At 35.2% G+C, this 24,586-nt stretch overlaps 1 protein-coding gene across 5 annotated transcripts in view; it reads left to right on the top strand.

The window, feature by feature from the left end:
• ACSL3 (acyl-CoA synthetase long chain family member 3) overlaps positions 1 to 22,397 on the top strand; it is an 83,919-nt gene extending 61,522 nt beyond the window's left edge. For 4 of the 5 annotated variants that reach the window (XM_036754094.1, XM_036754092.1, XM_036754093.1 and 1 more), the window contains 7 exons: positions 3,538 to 3,677; positions 4,764 to 4,936; positions 7,049 to 7,123; positions 12,185 to 12,376; positions 14,277 to 14,391; positions 15,786 to 15,943; positions 18,998 to 22,397. In XM_036754094.1, coding sequence (XP_036609989.1) covers positions 3,538 to 3,677; positions 4,764 to 4,936; positions 7,049 to 7,123; positions 12,185 to 12,376; positions 14,277 to 14,391; positions 15,786 to 15,943; positions 18,998 to 19,155 — 1,011 coding nt within the window. In that variant the 3' untranslated portion in view covers positions 19,156 to 22,397. The remainder of the gene's footprint in view (positions 1 to 3,537; positions 3,678 to 4,763; positions 4,937 to 7,048; positions 7,124 to 12,184; positions 12,377 to 14,276; positions 14,392 to 15,785; positions 15,944 to 18,997) is intronic. The other variant, XM_036754096.1, reaches the window with a different exon arrangement.
• Positions 22,398 to 24,586: the final 2,189 nt, after the last annotated feature.

Raw genomic sequence — 24,586 nt, 5'->3', positions numbered from 1 at the left:
CTCTTTCAGCACACATAATCATACACTAGATGAATCAGTTTGGGCTTTTCCCTCATTCCTTTGTCTTTTTTTTTTCCTCTTATATACTTAATAAATTATATTCACATAGTCACTGCTTATTGTATATTACAAAGTTGTCATTGATAAAGTGGTTAGTATATATTTTGCTTCTGATTTATTAGTTCTTATGTAGGTAATTTGGCTACATTGCCTGCAACCTCTTTATTATTTTAATCTTATTAATCCAGAACTAGTCCTGCTTTCCATTTCTCTATGCCATTACAGTTCCTCTACTTAATAATTTATTTGCTGATAATTATCTGCTTGATTCTCTGAAATTTTAGCTAGTAGCTTAGCAGGATATGGAAAGGTAGAAACAGTCTCCTGTTTCAAAGTCAAATCATTTAATTTTGTTCATGGTATTTAATAGGAGAGTTAGCTGAATGACCATAATCAAGAAGGGAGAAGGAAGGAAGACTCTTAGCTTACATCTTAGTGCCCTCACTGGCGTTGTAAAAGTAGCAGTCTTGAAACCCACTGAACCATTCCTCCCTTAACATGTACACAGAGGCTAGAAAAGGGCCTGTGTGGATGCAGCTGGTACGGCAGGAAGGAGGCAGGTGTCTCCTGTTTGTGTCTTCTCAACCACTCTCTGCATTTTCCTTCGGGTTCCTTAGAGATAGAGAAATCTCACTACAAACCCATCAATTTTTTCCCCTTCCCCTTGCATCCAGAGAATGGAAAAGATTGTTAGGGATGGGCAGTAGGATCCCAGGGAGTTGTCTCCAATACCCAGAGAATTTCTTGTTTGTTTCTTGGTTGTGTTTCTTTACCATATATATAGACTGTGGCTGGCAGGCAGCTTCAGAGGGTAGGCGTTCAACAGAACTGAAGGTCGTAGAGGGGGATAGTAATGGGAGAAAGGGTGGAGGGTTCTCTGTAGTAGAGGAGTTTCCAAACTTTACAACTAATCAAGAGGTTAAATTCTTTTGTTTTCTGACCTTGTGACTCAGCATCATGAGACTTTTCTCGAACTCAGCTTCCCCTTATTGCTCTCCTCTCTTAAGGTCCTTTCTACCCAGACTAATCTTTGAATTTTGATTTTATACATTGTTGTGACCCACCTCTAAATCACCTCTCATTGGTTGAATGGAGGAGATAATCCCCCTAGTATTAGCAAACATTAAAAATTGAACCTGTTCCAGCTGTTTCCTGTTTCCATGTTGCATGTCTCAAATCTTCTATCCAAACCTAATGATGTCATCCTCCCCCTCCCCCTGCCCCATTCAGTAAGCTCCATTGGTTCTCTATTTATTAATTTCCAAGATCAAATATAAAAATTCTCTATTTGGCTTTTAAAGCCCTTCATAACTTGGCTCCATCCTACCTTTGTAGTCTTCTTAAACCCTTAATCTTCTCCATGTACTCTTCAATCTAGTGACACTGGTCTTCTTTCTGTTCTGCCAACAAGACCCCAATCAGTCATCTCTTGACTTGGGACATTTTTTCTGGATGTTCCCTATTCTTGGAATGCTCTCCCTCCTCATCTCTGTCTCCTGGCTTTCCTCAAGTTACAGCTAAAATTCCACTTTTTACTGGAAGCTTTGCTGATCCTCCTTAATTCTGCTCCCTTCCCTCTGAGATTATCTACAATTTGTCCTTTGTATATCTGGTTTGACCGTAGCTGTTCGCATGCCATCTCCCCCATTAGGTTATTCGCTCCTTATGTGCAGGGACTGGGTTTTTTAGTAATTTCTTAATAAATGTTGGTTGACTGACTCTTCCTTTCCTAAAGTGGTTCACTAGCAAAAAGTTTATAAGTAGAATAAAAATTCTCATAACTGTAGAGTGTTCACCCTCTGCAAAGCTAGCCCTATACCTATGTTCAGATCTTGCTCATTTAGTGAACATTGATTATGGGCCTATTATTTCACCCCCTAGATATATCACTTTTTCTGAACCTGTTCCTGACAATAACTTCAGCATCCTTCCAGGCACCCAGGTTTACAACCTAAGAATCCTTCTTCACTCCTTAGCCTCAGTCTTGTCAGTTCTCATTTCATGACATCTCTTAAATCTCCTGCAACCCCAGTTCAGACCCTTCTCAACTTTTACCTGGACTATTTCAAGAAACCTGCTAATTATTGCCCTGTCTCAGGTCTGTCATCACCCTAATCTTTCCTCCACATTGTTGCTAAAGTGATTTTCCAGAAGCATAAGTCAGACTTTGGCACTCCCTTGCTCAGTGACCCTCAGGGGTTTCCTTTCACCTTCAGCATAAAATGTAAATGCTTCCATTTGGTATTTAAAGTCCTTCACAGTCTCTTTTCAACCTGTCTTTCCAAATGTTTTTATACTTTACTTTCCCTCAATCCCCCTGTGGTCCAGCCAAACTGACTTTCTTGCCCTTCCTCACATGTTGCACTTGGTCCCTCATCATTGTGGCTTTGCACAGGTTGTCCCCAGGCACAGAATGGGTTGACACCTCATTGTCTTAAAATCACTGATTTCCTTTAGAAAGCATCTCAGGTGCTTCTACTGTTGGACAACCTCAGCCTCTTCTGATCCCAGCCCCCTGTTGTCGATGTCTTCTGCATCTCCCTGACACCACCCTCCCCCATTACCTTGTGTTTATTTTTTTGTCTATTTTACATTCACTTATAAAGTATACTTGCTTTCTTCCCAATGGAGTAGAAGCTCCACCAGGACAAGAATTGTTTCATTAGTGTGTTTGAATCCTCCTCCAACACATAATGACAACAACAAATAATAAGTAATAAGTATTATGACTACAATAATAAATAACAAGTATTTTGTTAATTTGATTAAGCACTTAGGATCCAGAGATGAAAAAACAGGGGCTTTATAATTTGGAGGTGTGGAGGGGACCTCTGTGTATACAGTTACGTATAATGCAGGGCAGAAAGAGTGATGGGTAAATGAGTGCCTGAACAAAGTCTCCAGAAATATTTGAGGAAGGAGAATAATTTGTACTGGGAGAGTCAAGCTTGGAAGGTGGCCTGAGGGATGTGGTACCAGAGATGAACCTTGAGGGAAGATAAAGATTATTCTAAGAGGCAAGAATGATAAAGTCCAGCATTGGATGACCAGAACAAAGGGCACAGAGATGAAAGAGGAAGTATTATTTGTGAAAAATCATTAGAAGGCCGCTTTGGTCAGACTGAAAGAGTTTGGGAAGGGAGTTAATCTATAGTATAATTTATAATGAGGCTGGAAAGGTAGGTTAAGGCCATGGTATTCTAAGCCAAATAGACTAGTTGATATTTTATCCTAGAGGTAGGAAGGTGTGACTGGAAGTTGTTGAGTAGGGGAATGGTGTGGCTTTGTTGCTAACAGAATTTGTGCAGTAATGTGAAAAAGAAAGGGAGATTGGAACCAGATTGTGGAAAGCCTAAAATCTTGGGGTTTTTGTTCAGTAATTCAATTAACTATCTTAATATTATAAGTTTTAATATCACATTGTTAGGAATGCATTCAAGTTCTGGTATTAAATGTATTCCTTTTTATATCAACTAGGAAATCATGGATCGGATCTACAAAAATGTCATGAATAAAGTGAATGAAATGAGCAGTTTTCAACGCAATCTATTTATTTTGGCCTATAATTACAAAATGGAGCAACTTTCAAAAGGCTATTGCACCCCACTTTGTGACAGGTAGCTCGATTCCTGCCTTTGCTCTTCAGTTTACATTTAGTAACTGCTGAGTTGAGATGTTGACATGAAGTCACATCACTCTTTGAAAGTCATTAAAGCAAATCACCTTTAGGTTTAACTGCTTTTAGACAATAAAATTGGCAGTAGTTTTTCTTCAGTTTGTCCAGGTTGTATTAATTATATTACCTGTATTTTCCAACAGACTTCGTTTCTACCAATTTGAGCTGTAGTTCCTGTCGCTTCCACGTTTATTCTAACAAGCATAAATCAAAAAACCCAATTCAGATATTTCTTTTCAATGGAAGGCAATTGTTGATGAAAAATTGTTTATAAAATATTAGTCTTCACATTTTTAATAGTTTATGGATTTATGCTATAATTTGTAAACAAGGCCATCTCTGCTTACCTTGGCACAACTGTGCAAGGATGTGCCTGGGATGAATTGCCTCTTCAGCTGTACCTCTTAGACTCCCTTGTTCCTTCAAAGCTCAGCTGATATGCCAGCCAGTCCCTGTATGGGGCCTTTTCTGATTCACCAGCAGTTGATGCATCCCCTTGCTCCCATATTATCTTATGCTTATTTTGTGCTGCTGGTATGTGTCTGTACATTGGTCTCCTTTAAAATGTGAACTTGTCGAGGGTGGTATTTTGAATTTGTCATTTTTGTCTTTCACTGCCGAGCACCTGTCACAGTGCTCACCACACACTTGTTGATAGCTTGGTTTCCCACAGATTGGAAACATTTTTAAATGATTAAGGTATCTTTGATTTTTTTTTTCAGGGGAGAGGGAAATCCAGACCTGTGATTAGTGTATAAAAATGATACCTAAAAACTTTGTTTCTGTACTTCACTTGAGAAGCATTTCTTTGTTTAAAGACAATTAGACCATATAGTATTTATGTCATTTGAATGGTAAGAATTTAAGAGCATAACCCTGAAATGGAGCTGATTTGGGCTCTAGACCCAGTTCTGTTAATTGAACAAGGTCACCAACTCTGTTGGGAGCCACATGATTGTAGTGGGGGAAGGAGTGGGGATCAGGGGACAGTACCTTTCATGTAAAACTCTGACTCTGTGATTTCTAGGTTTGTTTTCCAGAAAGTACGACGCCTGCTAGGTGGAAATATCCGCGTCCTGCTCTGTGGAGGTGCTCCGCTTTCTGCAACAACTCAGCGATTTATGAACATCTGTTTCTGCTGTCCTGTTGGTCAGGGCTATGGACTCACTGAATCAGCTGGGGCTGGGACAATCACTGAAGGTCAGTGTTAACCTGAAATGTAATACCCATCCATTTGATGATATGTATAGATTTTTCCCCAAATAAGAACAAGTGACGAGGAGTAGTTTTGGTTTGTTTTGTTTTCAATAAACATGCAGCAAATTTTAGGAGCAGTTGGGGGAAAGGACAAGTAACTCTAGGTACTACCAGTATGAATTTAAAACACTTATGCAGCAGGTTGAAATTTTGTCATCCATAAATGCATCCAAATGCACTTATTGAGTAAAATTATGTAGTTTAAAAAAAATACTGACATTTTAAAATGATTTTAGAAAAAGACAAATCTTGACTGTAAAATTTTTTTTTTATTCTCATCATACTTAAATATATTTTGTTCAAGAAAAAATGAAATCCAGTTTGTTATATTATGATTTAAGTGCCTATATTAAGCTATTTTGCAGACTATAAATTAAGCAGGTAGGAACCTCCCAAAGAATATAGGATTGGTTCAGGATTCAGAATACAATTAAATTTTAAAAGACTGAATTAAGATAAATTTTATATTAATTGAAAACTTTAATGGAATTAAAATTACCTTCATTTCCTTTTATATTCTTAACTTATTTTGTTTCTATCTTGGCAGTGCTTTGTAGATATGATGAGCAACATGTTGTCAGATGTGCTGATTTCTACATACTGTAGTCCATATGTATTTTTGAACTCCATATTTTTGAATATGAGATTGCACAACAAAGTATCTTTGTGATCCTAGATGGTTCATTATCCTCACTGTATATACATATGTGTATGAAAAAGATGGCTGTGTGTGTGCGTGTGTACATGTACAAATATGATGTCCACCAAATTTACAGAGAAACACTGCTGAGGTATAAACAGGTAACTTAAAGGCTATGGGTCCAAAGGAGATAAAAGTAATTTTAAAATTATTTTTGTGGAGGTTCAAAAAGACATTAAGATGATTTGTATATGCATAACAGATAAATTATGTATGTCCCATATACATGATAATGACCAAAAAACACTTGCTAATATTTATATAATGCTTACTATGTGCCAGGTAGGCACTGTCTAGCCACTTTACGATTATTCCCTCATTTGGTCTTCACAACAATCCTGGGAAGCAAGTACTAATAATATCCTTATTTTACAGATGAGGAAACTGAGGCAAAGAGAGGCTGAGTGACTTACTAAGGGTCACACAGCTAGTGTCTGAGGTTGAATTTGAACTCGGGTCCTCCTGATTACAGGGCCAGCACTTTGTGCACTATGGTGTCATAATAGGTGCTATGTTTGTGTATGCGTATGACTGTGTTACACACACACGCGCACACACACCCATGTATCTGAGATGCTGAAGTTGCAGAAGGGGTATCAGCCTGTGTTTGTAGTGGGAATTTCCTCTTTCAGGTGTTTCTTGTACCAATTAAATCACATGTCCTGTTCCTATCCTATCTCTACATATACATATATGCCATAGTGGTCTGAATAGAGGCCACCACAAAAGGTGGACCACATCCCTAACATGAGAGCTTTTATCTTTCTTCCCAAGAGCTTAATGTTAGTTACAAAATACAAAATTTGAACTGAAGTTATGGTCCTTATTCAAAGAAAAAAATGTCAAATTAAAAGCTATACAGGGTGTCTCAGAAAAATCCTCAGTGCACTTTTAAACATCAATAGCTTAAAATAACTTTTTAAAATTTCCTCTGGAACCTTTAACTTAAGCATTGATAGCCTAAAACTGCACCAAGACTTTTGGGACACCCTGTACAATAGAAAGACAGAGTACAACTTAGCCTATGCCAGGAACTATAAAGTTGTGTTATTAATTACTTTGGACATAGCAGTCTACAGGTATCACCAAGGAATTTTTGATACTTTTGAAAGAAATATAACCTAGTGATTAGAAGATAGTAGTTTGAAGAGCATAACTCTGAAATGGAGCTAATCTGGGCTCCAAATAGATGAGGGGAGAAATAAGAAGCTATATAAAATGATGAGAGTCTCTAACATACTTCAAAAGTTCTCTGTAGAAAAACTGTATGTAGGGAATCATCTTTTTTGATGATATAAAAAGATGCATACAGTCTTTCCTTTTCTCGGATTAAACTTTTTTTCTTTTTAATCTAGTTTGGGACTATAATACAGGCAGAGTTGGAGCACCATTAGTTTGCTGTGAAATCAAATTAAAAAACTGGGAAGAAGGTAATTAAACATTTTGTACAATGGTATATTAGTATATGATTGGACTTTTAAATTTGAATTTAGTTTTCTCATTTTATAATAAAATCTCTTAATGTGTTCTTATTTTTTTTTCCTGTATAGCAATGATATTTTGTCAGGTATAATGATCTCAGTTAGTTTTATTGTTTTTAAAGAGCATTTGTTTTTGAAATTTTTATTTTTTCATTTATTATTTGATTACAATCAACATAATTAAAAATTATGCCAAAATAACTTTGAAATTAAGAGAATAAGAATAGGTAAAATATTCATAACCTTATTGGTCTGTGTTAGCAAAAAACATGAATTTTTAGAATATTGGTATCCGATTTAAGGATATGTTTTATTATTAGTTCAGCACATTGACAGAAAATTATTGATCCATGAGTGCGTGATACCATGTAAGTATCTAATTTTTTCTGCTTAAATATAAATTCAAATAATAATTACATTTAGTTCTATTAAAAAAGTAAAATCTTATATGATCTAGTAGAAGTCATTTCTTTGGTGTTCTGTTTTCTTAGTAAAATTCTAAGGCTATTTGGTTGTTACGGTAATAAAATAAATTCTCAGTGCCTAAAACATTGCCATGTGTGCGTAAGATGCATATAATAATTGATTGTTGAAATGTGTTGAATTGATTTGTTATTCAGTCGGGCTAGTAAAATATTTAATGTTCATTTATTGTCAGAGTTCACAAGTTATAAGCAAGGAACAGTTTAAAAGGCAACTAATTTTAAACAGTTGATTCCTTTATTGCTCCGTTTAAAAATGAAGTTTCTCATGGGAGGCAGAATTTTTTGAACATTCATATTAGTAGAGTGATTTTAGGTTTTAGATAATGTTTTCCTCCTAGCAATTCCATGACAATGGGCCATTGGTGATTCTTTGACTATGGCAAACCAAGGAAGAATATAAAATGGCTCTTAGTGATAGTGAACCTTTTTTACATCTGTTGTGACGATGTATGTCAGAGGATGCCAGGCATCACACAGTTTTTTGACTCTTTTTAAATGTTGAATGTTGGTGTTGTACATGTGAGAACTTTGTCTCTTGACCAATGGACTGTTGACTACTGCCTGAAATGAATTCTATGAATTTTGCAGTTGAATGGAAGGATAGATCTAAGTTCTTATTAGTCAGGCAAAAGGAGTTGGTGGAGTTGGTTTTGTTCTGCGTCAGTGGCAACAAAAAGTCATTTCTTGGGACAATTGATTATCTCACCAGTCCAGTGTTCATAATAAACATTTGCAAAGAGACCACCAGAAAAATGATTGCAAGCTGTGCTCCAGCATCTGTTCCGGGTGCAAGGGAGTAGAAAAATTTTATGAAGAACTTGATTAAGCCCTTCAGATTATATCAACATAATATTTTAATACTTGGTGACTTTAATGTAAAAATTGAGTATAAAGCAAGAGAGTGAAAACTGTGTTGGAAAACTCTGGTTTAGGAGTAAGAAAAAGAGAGGCCAGTAATAATTGCTTGTTGTATATTGAGCAAAACTCTTATTCCCATATGTCATTAATACTTCAAGAGGAAAGTTAAGCACAAATGACACCATAAAAAATTAAGTTGATTACTTTCTGTAAGTCAGGAAACAACTGGTTATAAATAAGAGTAATTTCCAGATCTTTTCTTTATAGTTGAATTTTCATTAAAATGAAGGAATGGGAAAAAAAAAAACATTTATTAAGCTCTTACTTATGCCAAGCGCTGCTAACGTCTGGGGATCCATGCAAACCAAGACATTCTTTGCTCTTAAGCTGCTTACATTCTAATTAGGGGAGGCAACACATTAGGAGGATTCAACTGGAGGAAGAACAGATGAAAAAATGCTCCTTAAGACATTCACACTTTGCCTTTGGACAGTAAGCTGGCAAGAAACTTAGCAGAAGAGAATCTAACACAGATATAGTGAGAAAAAAAAAATAGGACATACAATTGAAGCAACTCCAGCCTTCCTTGTTTTTTAAAAGCAATTGAGACCAAGCAGTAGGAAATAGTGACAAGAATATATATGAATACAGACTATCACTAATTTCCTTAGGCATTTTATCTTGTAGAAATCAACTGTCACAGCTTGGAAATGAAATTAGCCTACTAAATACCTGATTTTAATGTCATAAGGAAAGAGATGGCAGCCAAGAGTTGTACTGCTTTAGATTCTGAACATGATTATAAAAGATTCTGAAGGAGAATGCTGGAAGATTATTAGTAGCATCACCTCATAAAACTAAGAAAGAAAGAGTTCAAGGGAAAACAATACTTTATTTTAAAAGATTATTTGCTTTTAATGGAAAATTGACTCCCCAGTCCCCCATTAAAAAAAAAGGCCATCCCTTTTAGTAAATATAGATAGTCAAGCCAAAAAAAATCCTGTATTGGTCTCATACAAAAAATGTCCCCTGAACTCATCAGGTAATTGTGGGTACTATACTTTATCATCAAAATACCTTAATAATATAGATCCTTCTGAGACTATTTTGTCTCAAAAAGACAAAAAATTGGGCAAATCTGTTTCTTTAATAAAATATATTCTTCATCAGCAACAGTTAACATCACCGATAATAGTAAAAAAAAAAATAAGGGAAGAGTAGCTGGACTGAACCATTCTGTATGGAGGAGATTGCACTAAAGGTGACAGTACTGAGAGCATTTGGGGTTATAGTTCTCAAGGTAATTGGGTGAGAAGGATGCCAAACATTTGGAAGGAATAGTGGGCCTTATTTTCATCAAAAGAGTTGATTGAGAGAATGTCAGTAGCTACTTGACCATATTTCTCTTTTTACTATCTCTATAAATTCTAACATCTTCAATTTGAAGGCATGAGAGTAGGACAGATAGGCTTTCATAAATTATATTTTAGAGCAGACTACATCTTTAGTTGTACAGTTGACTAAAATATGGGAAATTCAGAATGTTCCAGGTTTTTTTTTTTATGGCATTTGATTTGGGAGATCAAAATATTGCTTTAGAGGCTTCCTTCTGACAGGGTGTATTCCATTCGTATGTTAAAATCCTACAGGATTCTTTGGAAAAGATAACTTTATTTAGTTTTCTGGTTATTAATATCCAAAAAGGCATGGAATAGAGAGGCGAATGCTGTCTAAAAGTATTTGCCACTGTCAGATCCGGAGTAGAAGATTGATTTTTCTATAAATGATGTGCTTCAGAGACTCCTTTATTACAGATGACTTAGTATTGATTTCATACAACTTGAGAATGTTGCAGTTTCCTAAGTGAGATATTGGATCATCTGGGAGTGTTCCAACTATTCATAGAAGAATAAAACCAACTGGATAAAGATTGTTTCTTGTCTGGGTTCTGATATCCAATTATATGGATAATCCATAGCATTGTTCCACCAGTGCCTGCCTTAGATGCTAAAGATGGACTGTGAATTGGACCTAGGAGGAGAGTGGGTGGTATCACCTTTGGCTAAGAACAATAATGTCTGTATGGCGTCTTGGAGTACCAGTTTCCAAATAATTAAAATTGCAGCTCACACAAAAAAGAGTGAGCAGATGGCATGGTAGGCATAATAATGCAACATATTACCAATTAGCACGAAAGGATGCATCTTGAGAGAGGTGTATGTTTATACAAGAAGATAGGCTGGGAACAGAGAATAACTACTGGACAGCCCATGTCCTCTATTTATATCTATGCATTTAAAAAAAAAAAGCTCCCAGCATGTTGGAAGGGACTCAGAACCGCCCCCACCCCCCGTGAAGAATTTATGGTAGCAAATGAACAGTAAGTGCATAGGATCACAAGGTGTTAATGACTCATAATCCATATCATTACAAAATGCCCACAGTGAGATCGTGGATCCATCAAAGTACATTCTGTTTAATAAAGATGAGAAGTCAATTTGAACAATTTTTAAAAATTCAAATTTTTTCAGAAAAATATATTCATGCTTCAAGCTTTGCCTTCTTTTCACTCCTTTCCCCCAGTTCACAGGTGCCACTTGGCATGATTTCCTACCTTCCCTTTGTTCCTTTCCTTGTCATCTTTACTTGCATGGGGCAAGCTAATGGGGAAGAGTGACAGAGACTCCTCACATGGCTTGGATGGGATGGGAGTCATGTTCTAGTGCCTCTGGAGAGATAGGGGATTGCTAGGCCTTGTAATTTGCTCTGCTGTTATGTCTTCGGGTCATCTAGGTTTGACCATTTGCCCTGTGTTTATGCCCTTTGGACCTCTGAGCTTTTGCCATCCACTTTGTTGCTGCCCCCTTAGGACTTAAGCACCTCTGTCTTTCTTGTGACTGAACTTTCTTATGTCTTGTTCCCCCCCCCGATAAAGTATGACTTCCTTGATAGCAGAGATTGTCTCATTTTATCCTCATTAGTAGTATAGTATTTGGCAAATAGTATTTATTAAATGCTTTTTTATTAATTTATTCCACCTAGACAAATTTGCTTAACCAGAACTCCTGATTCTGTGGTAATCTTCATAACCTTTCAGTGCTCTAAGCTGTTTTCTTAGCACCATTAATATAATTTATGTCAGTTATTAATGTAACTTCTATTTTAATGTTATATAATTTATAAACATACTTTTGCTTTTGTATATATGGTAAAAGTGAAGATCGAAATGGTGATTTATATCCTTTACAACATTTCATGAGAGCAATGATTACTAAACAGTGAGGATTAGCTAGTAAAAAGGAAGAATGTGAGATGTCTAATGTTTAGAAATTTTATAGAACAAAAAAAGTTCCCTTTTGTTCCCTCACAAGTGTGGACTGCTTCTTTCCCTACTCCCAGGAGTATTAGGAAATGATAGATTTCACACAGTATTGTGCACATACCTATAATAAAATTATTTCTCCAGTCTGTTAGTATACTTAAGCTAGATGTAGAGTTTTTTCTAAATATTCATAGCATTTTTTTATTTATGTAGCTGTATATTTCTAGAAGTAACCTTGGAAGATAAGGTAGATAAGTAATTTGCATTGACATACGTGTTTTCTTCTTTTGGTACTTAAAAAAAAAAGATTCACACACAATGTAAAATGTTCTTTCTATTAATTAGGTGGATACTTTAATACAGATAAACCACATCCAAGAGGTGAGATTCTCATTGGTGGCCCGAATGTGACAATGGGCTACTACAAAAATGATGCAAAAACAAATACCGATTTCTTTGAAGATGAACATGGACAGAGGTGGCTCTGTACGGGAGATATTGGAGAATTTGATCCTGATGGATGTTTAAAGATTATTGGTGAGCCATCTGATGTGGGTGTTGGAAGTAAATCCTTTCTAATAACAGTGCCCCCCCCCAAATCTTATATTTTAAGCTAAAGTAGCGTAAAACTACATTAATCTTTTTGTGGCATCTGTCACACAAATTAGAGAATTTATGAGAAATAATTACATAAATCTTAATCATTTTAGCTTGTGATATATGTACATATGTTCCACTTTGTTAGAATGCATTAGGCTACAGACTGCATCTAAATGTAGGTTCCCTACTATATATAGGTAATGAATTTTTCCATAAAAGTATTGTGTTCTTTAAGTTCCAGTCAAAGTATCTTTAATCTTTTAATTAAAACAAATACTCTACGACTATGATTTATGATTGTATTCATAATTCTCTTTTAAACATTTTGAATTGTTTTATCTTACTAAGATTGTGATTTTTAAGTTAACATTCAGCTTTTATGTAAGCCATATTTCGGGGCAAAATGAAGCCTATATTCAGACCAAGATGGTTATTTCTAGTGTGGATATTATGTTCGATACTTTTTATATTGTGGGGTTCCAATAAATACTATGACAATTTTCTAGTATTATTGTAATATTTAGTGACACATTTTATTTCTGCCTGTGTTGTCAGCACTCGTTTGTGTGACCTTTCCTATTCACTAGATATTATACTAGGTTTTGGTTTTATATTTCTGAACAGTCATGTTTGCTTTGTCCTTGGGGAGAGTTCCCACAAATGGCTTACCTCTCTCTGAGGTCTCATAGAACAACTAGTATAGAGGTCTTTGGTAGGTCATTTTTACCACTGTTTGGCCACCTGAGTCAGTTTAATTCATTAGACATGAAGTGAGTATCTTCTTTGTATGGGACAGTGTACACTAGGAGAATTATTTTGATAACTCTATGGAGGAGAGATTGGAGGGGGAAGAGAGAGGAGGTAGTGAAACTACTTCTTAGGCTATTTCATTAACTTAATCTAAGTGAGAGGAAGTGAAATCCTGAAATAAACTACTATTATTAGAGAGAAAGGGAATGGGTACCAGTGATGTTATGGAAGTAGAATCAGCAAGCGTGGGCAGTCGATGATTTGATATGGACCATGAGGAGAGGGAATAATCAAAGATAACCCCCACGTTTTGAGCCCAGATGACCCAGACATGGTAGTATCATCAACAAAAATGTGAAAGTTAGAAGGAAGGCTGTGATCGTATTTGACCCTATTTATGACCTTCCCCTTTTATACTTGGAAAAATAATGACTAGGTTATCCATCTTGATTTATTTTAGCAACTACTATTTCTCCATGCATTCTAATTAGGCCCTTCATCATTGAACGTAGTTGGTCATACATAACAGTTTTTTAAAAATGTATTGGGCTAATATGTTACTCTCTTTTGAATGAATTTCTAGCACACTCATCTGAAGGATACAGTTATTTATCTTTGTTAAAAATGTTTCTTTATTAGATGAAATGCTGGAGCTGTTGGTCTTTGCTTGAATTTGCACTAATAGCTAGCTATCATCTATGTCATAAGCATACATTTCATTATGTTCAATTTGTTTTAAGTTATTTTAAAGACAGTGGCTTTTTGCCTTCATGTCAACTGGAGATCTTTTCATATTCTTTATTTCTTGAATTTATCTAACAAAAGTAGAAAAATTAGAGGTTAGTTGATTTTGATGCCACTTTATTAAAAAGGCAAAGTGTTTGGCCTCACTTTTAAAAATACGTATTCAATATTGCTCATTAGAGCCTAAGTTCATGATACTTGTTTTTTGCTTAGTCTTACTGTTATAAATTTAGTTGATAACTAACTTTTTAAGGATATTTAGTGAGTCTGTATATTGGATAGTTTTACTGTATGTGTATGTGTAATTTTCATCTGGGGAATAAATTCTTTTTTTTAATAATAGATCGTAAAAAGGATCTTGTAAAACTTCAGGCAGGAGAATATGTCTCTCTTGGAAAAGTTGAGGCGGCCTTAAAGAATCTCCCATTAATAGATAACATCTGTGCATATGCAAACAGGTATGGTAAGGCGTTTGATGCTACTTTGTCTGTTTTAACATTTTTATTTTATATAGATTATCTCTCTTTTTTTTTGTCTCCATACCCTTTCTTTCAGTGGTCTCATTAGTTTCCATGGGTTCAGTTTTCAACTTTATGCAGATAACTGACCCTTCAATAATTTTTTTATTGATTATTCTCAAATACCAAACTAGGACAGGCCAGCTTAAAGTTCTTTCATGACATTTTACTCCAGTTAGCTATGCTAATCTACCAACTAAACCATCACTTTGTTCAACAGGTCTGGGTCTTATTTTATTTGGATTATTGATTCACCTCAGTGTAACAGAAGAACTTTTTGACATTCTCCTCATTACACTATCAAGTGAGGCATAAAACGAGGAGACAAATATATAAAGAATCCACCACTGTTGAAAGACGTTCATTACAGAAGCAATGGCTTCCAGATTTTCCTGTTTGTGGATGACATTGGACTGATTTCATCAAGTTCCAGAATACTAGCATTTTTTTGTAGAAGTTTATGATTTAAAAAAAAAATCTACACTGGATAAATCAAATGGCTGAACAATGTCTATTGTTCATAATATTGCATAGAGTTAAATAGACATGCCATTGAGGTTAACGGTGCATCTCTCTTTGTCAGGTCCTGCATATCAACAGTGAGCTAGACCCAGAATTAAATAAAAGAAAGAGAAAGCTCTGCTTTGCTTTGGGGAAATTGTTCACTGCTTTCAGCACTTTGAAAGTGCTTCTGAAAGTTTAAAAAAAATTTTTTTTAAATACCAGTTTTTTCAGTCATAGACTACGCATTCTATAGAATCAAAATTATGGCTGACAGAGCAATGGAGAGTGTGTATAAAGAGATCATAGAATATCACTAGGGATGACTTGTGCAAGAAGGGACACAAAGCATAACATTAAAGAAATGTATAATTGGGCATGAAAAACTGCAAAGGATAATGGATAAACCTCCTGATTTCCTACATTTAAGTTTCTTTGTCCATAATGTCTTGAGACCCAAATGAGAAAGAATATGTGAAATCACTTGGAAAACTATGAAGCACTGTGCAAATGGATGGTGTCTGTGATGGTTTTAGAATTATCCAAAGCCATAAATGTCCACATCTGCATTACTACAGCAATGAATTCTAAAAAGCATTGTGAGAGATGTGAAATGCTGTGAAATATTGAAGGAATAGATAGAATTTTGTTTAGTAAAATACAGTACATTCAAATGTCATATGTTTACAAAGAATTTAGAGAACCTTATAATTTAGAATTTCTTAGCTACAGAACTTTGAAAATATCAAGTATTCTTAGGTATTACTAATTCACTGCTGCTTCATCTAAAACCTCTTATTAACACATGATGTGCTGTATCTTATATATTTCAGTTATCATTCTTATGTCATTGGATTTGTTGTGCCAAATCAGAAGGAACTAACAGAGCTAGCTCGACAAAAAGACCTTCGAGGGACTTGGGAGGAGATCTGTGACAGCCCTGAAATGGAGAAGGAGGTGCTGAAAGTGCTCTCTGAAGCCGCCGCTTCAGGTGAGCGCTGCGTCAGACTCTGCAGAGTTCATGGGAAATCTGCTAGAAGAGATGGGAAGGATCAATGTGGGTCTTCTGATGATATTACACAATATCATCCTTTTGAAAACTTGAATTATGTCATTCTCCTGTTCAAACAACTTCCATGGCTCCCTATTTCTAGAAGTTTTATTTCATTGATTTATTTTTTATTTTTAGTTTACAACACTCACTTCCACAAGTTTTTGAGTTCCAAATTTTCTCCCCCTACCTCCCTCCCCTCTGCCCCCCAAGACAGCATGTAATCCTATTTAGGTTCTACATACACTTTCGCATTGAACTTATTTACACAATAGTCAAGTTGTAAAGAAGAATTATAACCAATGGAATGAATCATGAGAAAGAAGAAACAAAACCAAAAAAGAAGGGAAAAAAAAGAGAGCAAATAGTTTGCCTCAATCTGCATTCAGATTCTGTAATTCTTTCTGGATGTGGATAGCTTTTTCTATCATGAGTCCTTTGGAGCTGTCTTTGAATCTTGTATTGCTGAGAAGAGCCAAGTCTGTTAAAGTTAGTCATCACAGAAGCAATATGTCTGTGGTTGTGTACAATGTTCTCCTGGTTCTGCTCCCTCTCTTAGCATCAGATCACGTAAGTCTTTCCAGGTTATTACGAAGTCCGTGTGTTCCTCATTTCTTATAGCACAGTAGTATTCCATTACATTTATCTACCACAATTTGTTTAGCCATTCCCCAATTGATGGTCATCCCCCTGATTTACAATTCTTTGCCACCACAAAAAGAGCTGCTATAAATACTTTTGTACATACAGGTTCCTGTAAGTTCAAACTTCATAGGCAATTATTCAGGACACTATTCATCAGCTCTTCTTTCTTCCTCTTTCCCTTACATTAAATTTTCTTTTTCTTATCATGACCTTAATAAATATCAACAAAACCAAGCATTTCCCCCACAAAGAAGAACAAAAAGGACTACATATGAGAATGTGAAAGCTGCATTATGCATAGCAAATGTGTATTTCAAATTTAACCTGTTCCAACACTGGTCTGCTTGTCTGTGCTGTCCTATCTAACCACCTATTATTCTTTTGTGTTATGTTTTTAAATGGGTCAATTGACAATCTTTTCTTCTTTTGTTTTTTTTTTTAGTATCACTATCAAATGTTCTGTTTTCACAAAGAAATATAGTCAAACAAAAGTGTCTGAAAATGAATGTTTTATTCTGTAGCTTTAGTCCATAAACTCTTCCAAGAAGCAGGGACCATGATAGTCATTGTATACATTTTTATTCTGGTTTTACTCACTTTATTCCTCAATTCATATAAGTACTCCAGGTTTCTCTGAATCTGTCTCTTTGGTCATTTCTTATAACATAGTAATATCTCACTCTTTTCTTAATTCTTTGCATTGTGGTTTTTAACCTCATTATTCAACCAAGCCTCCTCTGTCTAAAGTTACTAATGATTTCTTAATTGCCAGATCTAATGGCCTTTTCTTAAGCCTCATCCTTCTTGAGCTCACTGCAGCCCTTAGTGGTCTTTGCAGATCATCCACTTCCCTTCAGTACTTTCTTCTCTAGGTTTTCATGACACTGCCCTCCTGGTTCTCCTTTTACCTATTGATCTTTCTTGTTCTCCTTTGCTTGATCTTCATCCAAGTCATGCTGTAAACTGTGGGTGTTCCCCCGGTCTCTGGCATAGAACCTCTTCTTCATCTGTACTATTTCACTTGGTGATCTTATTTTCCCATGTATCAATGATGCTGTTGATTCTCGAATCTATTTACATTTTCACATCTCTTAAAGCTTATTGAACATTTCAAGCTGGATGTTCTGTAGACATCTTAAACTTAACATGTCCAAAACTGAATTCATTATCTTTCTCCCCCCAAACCCTATCTCCTTCCAGACTTCCCTTGAAGGCATCACCATCCTCTGAGTCACTGAGGCTTGAAACCTAGATGTCATCCTTAACTATTCGTTCTCACTGAGTCCTGTCAATTTTACTACCTTTCCATCCCTCCCATAGGCTTTCTTCTCTGAAACTGCCACCATTTTAGGGTACATCCTTATCACCTCACACCTGGACTATTACAGTGGTCTCCTCACTCTAATACATCTTCTACTCAATTGTCAAAGTGATTTTAAAGCACTGATCTGACCATGTCACCCCTTCTTAATAATAAATCCCAGAGGTTCCCTACTGTCTCCAGAATCAACAATTAAATCCTGTATTGGACGTTCAAAGTTCTTCATAACCTGACCCCATCTTTCCAGTCTTCTTATACCTCATACCATCCCATGTACTCTGAGATTCAGTGAAAATAGTTTACCTTGTGTAAACAAGATGCCCCTATCTCCCAAATTTCTGTTTATTTTCACAGGCCTGTCCTCTATGCTTGGAATGATTGGATGCCTCCACATCCATGCTTCGTGACTTGCTTGGCTTCCTTCAAGTCCCAACTTAATATCCCACCTTCTATAGAAAACTTTTCCCAATCTCCTTCAATGCTAGTACTTTCTCTCTGTTGACTATCTGCTATTTATCCTGTGTATTTCTTGTATGTGCCTAGTTTTTGCTGTCTTTTTTTGTATCCCAAGAACACAGCACAGTGTCTGGCACAAATAATAGGTGCTTAATAAATGTTTATTAACTGACATTATACTCATTTATTTTACATTTATTCAGCCATTTCTCAGTTAATGGTAATAACCACTTCTAGTTCTTTGGTGTAACCCAGAGTACAAATATTCTTGTAGCAATTATGGGTACTTTCCCTTTGTCTTTTAATTTCTTTGGGGTATGTACTTAATATTATTGCTGGGTGAAAGGGCCCTCCCCTTTTGAAATTTGTTCTCTTACAATAATATTCATCTCTTAGAACTTTTTATGATATTTGGGTAACCTGAGAGAAGAAATGGACTTGGTTAAAAACCATGCCTTTTAAATTTTACCAGTTATAATGATGAATTTTTAAATGGGGAATAGTAAATATACATTGTTAATGGGCGTTTTTTATGCTTTTGAATTTTGAAACTTTTTTTTATGTCATGGCAGCAGGTCTGGAAAAGTTTGAAATTCCAGTAAAAATTCGTTTGAGCCCAGATCCATGGACCCCTGAAACCGGCCTGGTGACTGATGCCTTCAAATTAAAACGCAAAGAACTTAAAACACATTATCAAGAGGACATTGAGCGAATGTATGGAGGAAAATGATCATTCTCTTTCTGCATCTGTTTGCTACAGTGAGCTCAGATCAAATAGGAAAATACTTGAATTGCATGTCTCAGCTTTTGAGACAAACACCGTTCCTCATTTTAAGCCCAAACTGTTATTTCTCATGACATCACCATCTTTAACTGACAGGATTAGTAAAATTTTAAGACAGCAAACTTGTGTCTGTCTCCTTTTTTTTTTTCACCCCCAATTTACTTCACTACCTATGACTATATATTTGTCAGTTTGTGGATTTTCCTGAATCATATTGGGGAAGCAATGATTTTAAAACCTCAGATTTTTAAAAATGATTTATATATCCTGTATAATGTTCAGTTTGTAACTTTTTAAAGTTTGGTTGTATAGAGGGATAACTAAGAAATATTAGAAATGGTTACTTTGGGGGCCTTTTTTACTTACAGTATTTAAAAACAAAAAGGATATTGATGTGAAATTATGTAAATTTCAAATGCTTATGAATCAAATCATTGTTGAACAGAAGATCCGATTTGTTGTTGTGTAATTATTGTCTTGTATGCATTTGAGAGAAATAAATATATCCAGGCTCTTATGATTTAAGAGATCAACACCTTGTGAATATGTGCCTGACAGTTTCTTCTTTAAATATTTAGTTTTAAAATGGGAAATACTGAAGTTTGGTCATGGCACTGTATATAGTGAAGCAATACTACAGGTCACTCTTTATGAATTCAGAAGATATTTAACATAGCAAGTGTGATGCCAGTTAGTAACTCTCCTCTGATGGTTTTCCTTCAAAATCTATTCAGATAATTTTATGCAATTGTTGAAACTAGGAAGACACTGAAACTGTTAAAGGAAAACAACTCTGAAGGTTTGACAAGGTATTTTTTAAAGGTGGGAGTTTAAAAAGCCAAACATCTTTTGTCTACATCAGCCTTAAAAAACATTCAAGTTTCCATATTTGCTACACATGAATCATTGAAAACTGTCGCATCTCCTAGCTGTAGTCCAAATGGCTTGTTTCTTGTTTTTAATTTAGGACTATTTTCTTGGATAAAAATTTGCACCAGGTTGTATTTATTTTACATCATATATATATAGGTTGGATATTTGACCTAAGTCCTTCTTGTAAAGAAGTCTTCAACTTCCCTTTTTTGCTAATTAATTATAAATGTTCTTATCTTAAAGGTTGTGAATATGCTATATGAATAAAAATGGGGCCATCTGGGATTGAAAAGTGTCCTTGTCAGGGTTATGTGAAAATTTAGAAGATATTCTTCTTGTTAACCTTATAGTGAGAGAAGTGCCAAGACTGAATTTGCAGGTTTTTCTGTATCACTGCACACTCTTCTTGCTGCCTGTCTTAATAGATAAGCTTTCTGAAATGCTTTGGATTTATAAAACGTTACGTAAGGAATTAGAGAGTACGGCATCAAAGGTGATCACACAAATGGAAATGTGCACAAATCAATGCTTTTTTAATTCTGAGGCACTATTTTCAGCAACATGTTACATGAAATATTTTGTACCTATTAACATAAAAGCACAGTTCATAGTAATAACTGTATCTCAGCTCCTTTAGGTATAAAAATAAAGGCAAAGATAGTGGATATTTGGCCGTGTGTAATTTGGGCAAGATTTTTGAATGTTGAGAGGGCCTAAGATTAAACAGATGTATGTTGCTTGGTTGGAAGGCTTTGGTTGCATCACAAAGGTATCACACTTGGAGAAATAGATATTTCTTCTTTGGCTTCTCATTATCATGTATTTGCATATTTCTCCCTTTGCCATAAATGCTTTCTTGATAAAGTTTAGAACAGTTGCCCAGAGAAAATGCTTTTTTTAAAATGAGGAAGAATTTAAAGGGATGAATTCTTTTGAGGTGGAACAAGAAGCCTTTCTGCATCAACTTTAATACATGAAGTAGAAAGTATTGGATTCTAGGAAAGTGGAGATTAGAAACATTTAAATCGCTAAGCTTATTGCCTACATGGAACGTGGCACAAGGATTAAGAAGAGTAAGAAAATGTAGATTTGCAGCAAATGGAATAAAAAACTTTCGAAAAGAAATACAGTTCACATGCTATTTAGTCATACTTTTTTTTTTTTTTGACCACATAGAATGAAATTCCCTCAAGGGTAGTATTTTTCTAATTTCGGCTTCTGTTGTGTTCTACAATGTACTTTCTTCCAGTTAGGGGGATGTGCGTAAGAAAGGCAGAGTTTAGTTACAAAAGATTTGCCAATTAGATAATCAAATTAACAAAGTTGAATATTTGTTCAGTCCACCAAACCAGAGCCAGACACCTATGACCACAGTAAAACAAGAATGTTGAGACTTAAGTAAGTACAACAGCTTCTGTTTATCCTTCAGTTAATCTTGCATTGTCATTAGGAAAATTAAATAACTTTAAAATGTTTTATTGTGAAAGATAGTAAGTTAGGAAAGAAATCAGTTATAAGGTGTTTTCCTTAGCTTTGGCATTGTTGCTGAAAAAATTAAAATGCATGTTGAACTGTGTCACAATGCAGATGTCAGAAGACTTAGTCTTAAGAGAGTAGAGAGGTCTTCTGGAATTAATTGGGAAAATGAGATGTCTGAAGAGTTGTCACAAGTTTGTTGATGCAATAATCTCCACAATTTACAGACGATAAGCTGTGTCCACCAAGGAAGCATTCTTCTGTTAGTGAAATAATTTGCTGAAACAGTAAGCTAAATGCAGTGCAAGATTGAATCCATGGCATTAGATGATGTCAGTTCTCTTTAGGTACTAATCTTTTTAAAATGTCGACTTGATAACCTCTATAAAATCCCGTGGAGCTTGTCAGTTTTTCCAGCACTTGCCAGCAAGAATAGGGTAACCTGGCATACATTCTCGTGTTTGCAGCCAAAATTCACAAGCTTATAAACATTTTTGTATTTGAACTCTTAGAGACTCTGTGATGCAACTTTTTTTTTAAAGCTGTGATGTGTGTTCATTCTCTTGGGCCTGTAAGAAAATTGTATACATCTGTGTTTTATATAAAGTGGTCCACTTTTAACAGTGTACATATTGGACCATGCTGAAAATGTAACTGAATGACCAGTTGTATATCGTAATTGGTTATTTAATGTAAACTCATTTTCAATGTATTCTTGGTTGTCGCTCTTACCTGCCTGAAAAAAGTGTATATCAAAGAGTTATGTTGTATGGATTATTTATTTGTAATTGGACAAGTTTCAAGAATAAAGAAATGTAAAATATGTTTCTCAAGTTAAACCCCGAATTTTTTACTTTATTGGGTGCTTCTTTAAAAGGCTTTTCCTAGTAACTAGCACTTCAGAATACATCCTTGAATGCTCTTAACTTTTCTATTGTTTACTGTTCCCTTCTCCCCCCTTTTCACAGTATTCCTTCTGAATGAAAGTGATCTTCATTTTGCCATTTAAAAAGTATTCTGTGATGTTAAATCCTAGGATGTTTTACATTCTAACTTTTTAGTTTTTCTTACTGCTGCTTCTTCCATTATTTCCTTATGTGCCCTGTCTCATTTCATTTAGAGTCTAAAAGCTGTACTTTTGTAAGAACATTTTCTAATGAGGGCTGGTAACTAGATTGTCTTGTACATTTAATCTTATTTATAGAGATCAGAAATTACATTACTCAAATTTGGAACATTAGTACTGAGATTTGTGCTACTTAGACCATTGTTCAGAGCTTGATATTTTTGTATGCAAGTGAAATAAAACTTTGAGGGAGGCTGGTCTTTGGAAGACCATGGCTATGTCCTGTCCATATTTGAACACAAAACATTTATCTTTGGACGACAGTTGATATTGAATATTGCTATTAGGATATTCCTGATAGTACCATTTAGGTTATTAATTAAATTAATTGATCTTTGTGTAGGCAAAATGAGATGGGGAAGGTTGGATATATAAATGTAATCCTAACAGTTGGCAAAAACACTTGGGTAGTATTATAATTGGACCAATTGATCTTTGTGTAGACAAAATGAGATGGGTAAGTTTGGATATATAAATGTAATCCTAAGAGTTGGCAAAAACACTTGTATTGGGTAGTATCAAATAACATAACAGGCTGATTTCTTTTTCTCCATAATAGAGACTCATACACTTAGATGGTCATTCATTCACACACCTAGATGAAGCACCAGAGCCCGTCACAAGGTAGTAAATAAGAAGAGTTAGAATTTGAACCCCCTTAAACTTATTTTTCAGATACTTTATTTTTTAACATTAATTTTTAATGATGTTGAGTTCCAAATTCTCTGTCTTCAATCACACTCCTCCCCCCATTGAGAAGACAAGCAGTTTGATATAGCTTATGCATGTGCAGTCATGCAAAATACTACGTTGTTCTTGTCAGTGAGTTAGTTGGGGTTGGGTTTGTCTACCTGAAGCATGTTAAGACTTCCCCTAGTGGAATGGGTAGATAACAATTTGTTCCAATGGTCATGAAGGCAGCTGAAGCAGGCACTGTGGAGTGCTTAGAACTTGATATTTCCATATTAATCATGTTATGAAAGAACCCACCCAACAAAACAAAGTTTTAAAATATGCTTAGATTTGCATTTTGCCTTTTTTGAAATTTCAATTTTATTTTTAATTCCAAATTCTCTCCACCCATTAGGAAGGGAGGAAAAATAGAACCCATTACAAATATATATAGACAAAACAAATTTCTGCATTAGCCATGTTCTCCAGACTGCACCCTCCAAAAAAGGCAGAAATAGAAGTAAAGATGCTTTAATCTGCACTCTTAAGTCCATCTGTTCATTATTTGGAGCTGGATATCAGGTTTCACTATGAGTCCCTGGAATTGTAGGTGGTTCATTGTGTTCATCAACATTACTAAGAAGTTGATTGCTATATAAATTACTATATTGCTTTTCTGATTTGCTCACTTCAATCTGCATCAGGTCATATGAATCTTCCCAGGTTTCTCTGAACCATCCCCTTTATCGTTGCTTATAGAACAACAGTCTTCCATCACATTCATCTGCCATCGCTGGTTCAGCCATTCCCCAATTAATGGGGAATTTAATGGGAGCCATTCCTCAATTTCCCATTCTTCACCACCACAAAAAGAGCTCCTGTAAATAATTTTGTGCAAGTGGGCCATTTTCTTCTTTTCTTCTCTGATACTGAATCTAGTTCTCTTTCCATGATTCTCTTTACATTTAGGCTTAACCTCTTCTGAATTGTCACTAGTCTTTAAAACTAGTTGCTGAAAGTTCTTACAATAAAATTCAGGATCTTTTTCATTTTTACTTGTATATTGTAATTGACCATTGATCACAATTCTGTTAAATAATAAACTCATTTTTCTTTTTGCTGTTAAGGTCTACCTTTCTTATGCTTTGGGCTTTTCTATTTCAATATCCTCTTGCAAGTGACGAGAGTTATATGTTTTGAATGTGGCATTTCAAGTGATGTCATAAGACT

Source organism: Trichosurus vulpecula, chromosome 4 (genome assembly GCF_011100635.1).
Source record: "Trichosurus vulpecula isolate mTriVul1 chromosome 4, mTriVul1.pri, whole genome shotgun sequence".
NCBI lineage: Eukaryota > Metazoa > Chordata > Mammalia > Diprotodontia > Phalangeridae > Trichosurus > Trichosurus vulpecula.
This window is presented reverse-complemented; position numbering and strand designations above follow the sequence as displayed.